This window comes from Gastrolobium bilobum, unplaced genomic scaffold (assembly GCF_033153095.1).
Source record: "Gastrolobium bilobum isolate Gb01-03AN ecotype WA unplaced genomic scaffold, APGP_CSIRO_Gbil_v1 utg12463, whole genome shotgun sequence".
Classification (NCBI taxonomy): domain Eukaryota; kingdom Viridiplantae; phylum Streptophyta; class Magnoliopsida; order Fabales; family Fabaceae; genus Gastrolobium; species Gastrolobium bilobum.
In genome coordinates, this window is record NW_026898920.1 from 149,088 (window position 1) to 156,315 (window position 7,228).

The window sequence follows — 7,228 nt, forward strand, 5'->3', positions numbered from 1 at the left end:
AATTGTCAATTATTTTAAATATTATAAATACTAATATGTAAGTTGGTTTATTCATTCAAGAAAAAGAAAAGGTTGCAAACTAAGGGAAATTATTATCTCCTTCTACATGAGATAAGAACTTTTTCCTACACAAATTCGTTTTCCGTGCCAATTAATTTTTCTTTTCTTTTTTAATTTAAAATGTGGGACCCACATTTAATTTATCTCTACTTTTTTTCTCTCCTACTATCCTACAACATAAGAAAATATGCACCCGCAAACTAAACCCTATTTTAGAGCTTATTTCATTGAGAGAGAAGAAAAGGAAAATAAGAGAATATAAACAAGAAAGGAGAAGAGAAGGGAAAAAGAGGGGAAGAAGATGTTGCAGCTACACTCAATTACCACCAATAAGCCATGCCCAGTCCCAAACCACTGTTATATCACTCCAAAGTCCATTCCTTTAAGGCCTCTTCGTCCTTCTATACACACACCAACCTTTTCCCTCAAACTTCCACCATTCTCTGTCAAATGCCGTCACACTGAGCTCTTCGAACCCAAACCATTCCCCTCACCACCACAACGCCCTCCAGGTACTCTTTTTATTTTATTTTATTTTAATACCCTTCATTCTTCTTTCCATTTTCAACTTCATAAGAAATAAAACCCTGTTTGGTTGCTCGAAAAATAAGCATAATTTTGTAGTTAAAGTGAAAATTAAATTAATAAAAAATTGGGCTTTTTGCTATTTCTTTTGTCAACTACTAATATGGAATAATGGGTAAGTCAAGAAATTGCTTAGGATTGGTGTTTCGTGATTTGCACTGATTTTTATTATTATTATTATTATTTTTATTTTTCAATTGTATTTGTATTTATATGTGTGTTCAGTTGGAGCTTTGCCGCCTAAGGTTTTTGTGGGTCACTCCGTTTACAAAGGGAAGGCTGTACTCACGTTGACTCCTAGGCCTCCGGAATTTGCATCATTGGATGTATGTTTTCTGTTTTGTTTTTGCTGGTTCTGTTAATTGATGGAAGTTATCATTGTATTTTCTATGTTCTGAATTTCTAATTTTTGTGGAATTGTGAATAGACTTATTTAGTTATGGAAAAGGATTTGGTGCGTTTTGCAGTCTGGGGCATTCAAAATATCCAAGGAAGGTTATGTGCTGCTTCAGTTTGCTCCTGCAGTTGGTATGCGCCAGTATGATTGGAACAGAAAGCAGGTGACTTGTGCTTCTTCTGTAACTTGGGGGCGGGGGCGGGGATACCAGGATATCTTTAGATTCTATAGTGTAGTTAGTCTATCTAAAAATGCGAGAAATTCTTATGTATTTGAAGAGTACTACACTCGATATCGATATTAACATCACCTTTGTCCCAAACTAGTTGGGATTTGGGGACAGCCAATAAACCCGTTTAAGAGTAAGAATAGATAGGAAAAATAATTAATGAATAAGCAAACATAATATAATAAATAAATAAATAAATAAAAATATAGAAAAATTCTTAATTCTCCACGGTACTAATAATTTTTCCCATTCCATTCTAAGACAAATCACATGCCAATCATTAAGTCTTGTTTTGCTACTTTCCTCCTTATAAGTTTTGACCGACCTCTTTCTTTTTTCATGTCATGCTCTCGGCAACGAACCCTTTTTCATGCCAAAGCATCTAAGGGTATTTGAAGAACATGTCCAAACCATTTCAATCTATGTTCTCTTATATTTTCTTCCATCGGATCTACTTCAACTTTTTGTGAATATCTCATTTCTTATCTTATCCATCCTTGTTTGAGTATGTATCCATCTTAACCTCCTCATTTTTGCTACTCCTGTTTTGTGCTCATGTTGTTTTTATGCTTGCCAACATTCAGTTCCATATAGCATTGCAGCCTTTACAACTATTTTATAGAATTTTTCTTTTAGCTTAAGAGGGATTTTATGATCACACAAAATCCCAATGCCAGACCATATCATTTAACCTGCTCTGATTCAATAGTTTACATCCTCATCAATGTCTCCCTTTTTGCAAGATCGATCCCATACATCTAAATGTGTCTTTCTTGGATAACACGTGGACAACACAAACATACAAGTTGTTAGATTAAATTTAAAATATTAATAAAATTTAGATGAAATCTTCGTTCTCAAAGCACCTTAGAATTTCTCCTAGAATAACCTGATCCTTAAACTTGGCAAGTTTTGGTTAGTCAAAACTCTGTCTTTGCTCTTTATAGTTGGAAAATATTAGGGGTGTAAATGGGTTGGGGTGGGCTAGGCTTTGGCTTAAATAGGTAAGATCTGTGCACTTTGTAAAAATTTTAAGCCTGGTCTGGTATGTTAACCTGGTATAGGCCAAATTATAAGTCTGACTTGACCTATACTTAAAAAATAAAAAGTCTAACTTAGGTCTCTTAGCCTATTAAGCCTATTAGATCTTCAAAAATTAAAAAATAATTAAAATAATAGTAATTTATTATTTAAAATTATTTAAATAATAATTTTATTTATAATAAATAATATGATATAGGACAGCCTGTAGGCCTATAGGCTAGGCCTTCTAAATATGAGTATGTTCTGATTTACTAAATATAATAGACCAAGTCTGGCCCATAGTTATCAAATGCGGATTGCGGCATGTCGCGGCCAACCCCGAAAAACGCTATAGCGTTATAGCGGGTTGCGATTGTGGAAATAGCGGAATAGATATATGACATAAATAATGACAAAAAGAAATATTTTTTAAAGGTAGAGATTGCAGAAGTGACAGAGAGAGACGCGGATAGACTAAAAAACCCTTAATCTTTTTTCTGTTACACGTTTAAATTTAGGACAAAATTGACATTTTGCCTTATGACAGCAATATGATTGCAATTTGGCCGCAAATGCAATCGCAATGGCCGCTATTGCGTTCTGGTGCGGCGTGGTTTCTTGCGGAGAGGCACCACAACGCCCATAGCGTTATTGCGGCGCAATTAACTACTATGGTCTGGCCTAATATAGGCGAGACCGTAGGCTCGTGATAGGCCGTCTGACCCATTTATATTCCTAGAAATTATGCTAGTTTGATGGATAATAATGATGGTTAATTTCTTACATGTAAGAGGATACTCTGGCATGCCAGATGTGTATTTTTTCATTGAATGGAAATTTAAGTTTTTATTAGTTGGAAAATATGCTAGTTTGATGGATAATAGTGATGGTTAAATTCTTATTTCTAAAAAATTAGTGGAGTAATTGAGCATAAATTGGTTGTTTTGAGAGAAACCCATGCTCTGCTCCTATTTAGTTTTGAATTGGCCTGACTCGAGGGAGTTGCGGACAAGGTCATTAATCTGTAAAAATGAAATTTTATTTGTGCATGTCTATTGTTTATTTTTTTGTTTACGCATGATGAAATTAAGGAACTTTTTATTTTTGTTTTTGAATGAGAATTGGATTACCTCGTACAAGACATTATCAAGTAGATTGTATGACAAATTTTACTAATAGCCATTTCCATAGTTGTCAGTAGGAGTTAGCGGCCGACCCCGAAAATGGTATAACGGTGTAGCGGGTAGCGGTATTGCCGTTACGGTGAAGTATTAATTCCACATACATTATATTAACAGTCAAGAAACGAGGCAATACTTCTTTTAGTATTAATGCTCAAACATAAGAAGTCACACAAAATCAAACACATAATTCCACAATCAATGTCAAATACAAGGACATAAAGGAAGGATCCAAAACTAAACACAAATGAACAATAAAATTGTCAAATAGTCAAGTACAAGAAGTGAACTAATGAAGAAAATCATCATCATCTCCGGATTCTCCATCAAATTCCAACATGGGAGTGGTGTAGCGGTGTAACGGGTAGCGGTATTGCCGCTACGCTACGCCGCTACCTTCCGCTACGGCCAATGTCACGTAGCGTCGCGGTTTGTAGCGGCCGACAGCCGCTACCCGCTACAGTAGCGGTTTAGCGGCGCTACGGGCCGTTACTGACAACCTAGGCCATTTCTTTTCTCCAGTTATCCTACTGCTAACAAGTATCAACTAATATCATTGTCAATCGATGTGCTTTTCAAAATGCATTCTTAATTAGTTTTGTTTCACCAAGACTATCTTAATTATTCTAGTTTTGTGGTTTACATTGCCTTCATTCTTTTGTATGTTTGCCATTGCCAACACAACTGAATGATTTTTTATCCGCTCCTCGGGAGAAATAAAGATAAGATTTCATTGTCCCCTTGAGAGTTGAGACAGCTTAGTTGATGGAGTTATGGAACATGCAAGGAGAGTGTGTGGGTTCAAATCCTGCAATGTACTCTGTCCTCCTTTCCCATTCCCTTCCCCTGTACTCCGTCCTCATGGGGCCTCTTGTGGATGGGTCCTCTTGTGGATGGGTCCTCCCTTGAACCTAAAATAAAAAAGAAAGATATGATTTTGTTGGAACTTATGATTCTGTTGAACTTAGCCTTATTCTTATAGTTCAAAATGTGAGGTGATTGTTCAGTTTGCTTGAATGCAGGTATTCTCACTATCAGTGAGTGAAATGGGAACTATAATTAGCCTTGGTGCAAGACAGTCCTGTGAATTTTTTCATGATCCTTCCATGGGAAAAAGGTAGTTTCTATGTTGTACCTTCAAAATATTTTAATGAATGATCCAACATAACATATCAACATGTTGGAAAGTTTCTGATCATTGCTCGCTTTATCTTGTGATAAAAGTTGAATTTTCTTTTCACATGGGAAGGGGATTCTGGGGGTGCGTTCAAACCATGGAACAAATACAAATATGTAATATGACCCTTATATGTGGATTCATATGTACTAACTAAATCGTTGCACACTGTTCAATATATTTTGCACTTTTTTTTGTGGGTGGCTTGTTCAATGCCATAAGTTATGGCTGCTGTGGTTTTATCGTTTTAAAGCATTTTGGAATTGTCTTGTTATGCAGTGATGAAGGTAAAGTCAGAAAAGTTTTGAAGGTGGAGCCACTTCCGGATGGTTCTGGTCACTTCTTTAACCTAAGTAATATTCGTTCTTCACAAACTTTTGTTGCTGTTATTTTATCAATTTGATTTTACTTCACTGCCATCTTGAAGTTGTTGGGATACTATGCACTCTTGCGTTGATTCAGTCCACTATTTTTTGTGTGAACTGCAAATAGCTTACTTATAGTGATCAGTCTTGATGTAATCACATAGAGGAATAATTTATCTAACCCATGTTTATGCTAAATACCTTCATTATAAAGGAAAAAAGATAAATGTCAGGAACATTTACTTCAGTTCTAAGTTCTAACTTTGTTATGACAACTTTTAAAGGTGTTCAAAACAAGCTTGAGAACACCAACGAAAGCATCATTATTCCTGTTACAAGAGCGGAGTTTGCAGTTTTCAGCTCGATTTTCAATGTATGATTTCTCTCTCTCTCTCTCTCTCTCTCTCTCTCTCTCTCTCCCCTAATTCTCTGATAATGCAACACGAAGATGTAGTAGCAGAAAGTAACTGCTAATCGTTATACTAGAGAAGAAATAATATCCATCTTGTAGTAAACTTTTCTTCGTCCAATAGTAGCTTAACCACCTTAGTCTAGAAAATTATTTGCCTAGCCAAACTAGGAATATGCCTTTGGCGGCAAGAAGTCATGAAATCTTCAAGGTTTATAGAATTTCTGTTTTTATGTCAGACACAGAATTTTTAATTTGGAACGAAAAGTGCCTGGTTATGTTTATTCAATATTGTGATATAGCACTAAGCACTTAAAAACGGGTTGCTTTATACAATGGGTTTTTTGGTTGAGTAAATGCAAAATCTGCCCTTTATGCACTCACCCTGATTAATATTTTTGCTAATTTTGATTATACATTTGGTGTTTTTTCTATGCAGTTTATTATGCCATACCTTCTAGGTTGGCATGCCTTTGCAAATTCCATAATACCACAGGATTCCAGCCGAGTGAATAATGCCAACCCTAGATCCGGAGGAGACTATGAATGGAACAGATAGGGATCACTTCTGCCATATGTCCGAAACTCTATAGGAGGTTACATAGCACAGGGCTTCTCAACTTTGAAACGTGTTAAATCACTTCATTCTGTTAGAAATTTTGAGATATAAGTATCATTATTAGAACACTCATTTTTAATTTAATTGTGTCCTAAATATGTGTCTAACCAAACTTTAGGATATAAAATGATGGGGAAGGATCCGTTTACAAATTTTTTTGAATTTTTTTTACAAATTACATTATGTTCTCCCGGGAGAACATAGTGTAGTTTGTAAGCAAAAAAGTTTGTAAATATAACCTGCCCCTAAAATGATATCTAGTATTAAGTGTTGCTCAATTCATACCATACTGAGTCCACTATAATAAATAAATAAATAAATAAAAAATCATACTCTTTTTTTTAGTATTGTACTATGGTAATAGTTACAATTCCACATCCACCACAATCTGTTGCCATGTAAAATCTTTCCCTCAAAAATCAAAATGCCCTTTTGGACTAACGTGTAGGCTTTCCACCGTGTTTAAAAACCCGACCCGGCCATCGATCCGGCGGAGGTTAGGGGTCACGGGGTCATGGGTTAAACTGGGGGGGTCACAATGTCACTTTACTGACCCGGTTTTATACATTAAAAAAATTAAATATATATGCTATATGAAAATTTCAAAAAAATCAAACCGCCAATCATTAAAGATTCAAAATATACTTAACATAATTCAATCAATTACATCTACAAATCAATATTCACAAGCTAATCATACTATCAAAGTATAAAACACATATTCTAATGGAGTTAATAAAAAGTTATATCATCAAACTCAAGCCCTTCTTGTTCTTCTCATCCACCTACAATAGTATGTAAAAAGAGATCCCTTACCAAATAGATAATAGAGGAGGGAAAGAGGCGACACGACAAATTAACGGTGGGAAAAGAAGAACCAGTACAGTGGAGGAGATCACTGGAACAGGAATACTGAGTCTGTGTCAGGGAGAGAAGATCGAAAGAGAAGAAGAAGAATGATTCATATTACAGATCTAGTTCTACATCTATGCAGCAATGAGTTTTTGTTATTTTTCTTTGTTTTACACATCAAATGACGTCATTTTGTGTATAATTTTCTTTTAAAAAAAATGCAGTGACCCCTTTGACCCGGGAGTCAAGGGTTCAACCGGGGGGTTTTGGGGGTTAGAGGGGTCAACTTGCAAGTAGGATCTAACTACTAACCCAAACTCTTAGAGAGAGG

The 7,228-nt window shown here is 35.5% G+C and overlaps 1 protein-coding gene across 1 annotated transcript; it reads left to right on the forward strand.

Moving 5' to 3' along the window:
- Positions 1-314: 314 nt before the first annotated feature.
- On the forward strand, positions 315-6,246 carry LOC133285578 (single-stranded DNA-binding protein WHY1, chloroplastic). The gene is made up of 7 exons (XM_061482831.1): positions 315-572; positions 871-971; positions 1,113-1,205; positions 4,498-4,592; positions 4,932-5,005; positions 5,302-5,390; positions 5,866-6,246. The coding sequence occupies exons 1-7, from the start codon at positions 362-364 to the stop codon at positions 5,983-5,985; spliced, it is 783 nt and encodes a 260-aa protein (XP_061338815.1). The 5' UTR covers positions 315-361; the 3' UTR covers positions 5,986-6,246.
- Positions 6,247-7,228: the final 982 nt, after the last annotated feature.

Excerpts from the sequence above, each read along its gene's own strand:
- LOC133285578 (XM_061482831.1), top strand. The coding sequence starts at position 362 with ATGTTGCAGCTACACTCAATTACCACCAATAAGCCATGCCCAGTCCCA. Across the intron at positions 573-870 it reads ACCACCACAACGCCCTCCAG|TTGGAGCTTTGCCGCCTAAG; the intron begins GTACTCTTTTTA and ends ATGTGTGTTCAG. Across the intron at positions 972-1,112 it reads CGGAATTTGCATCATTGGAT|TCTGGGGCATTCAAAATATC; the intron begins GTATGTTTTCTG and ends TGCGTTTTGCAG.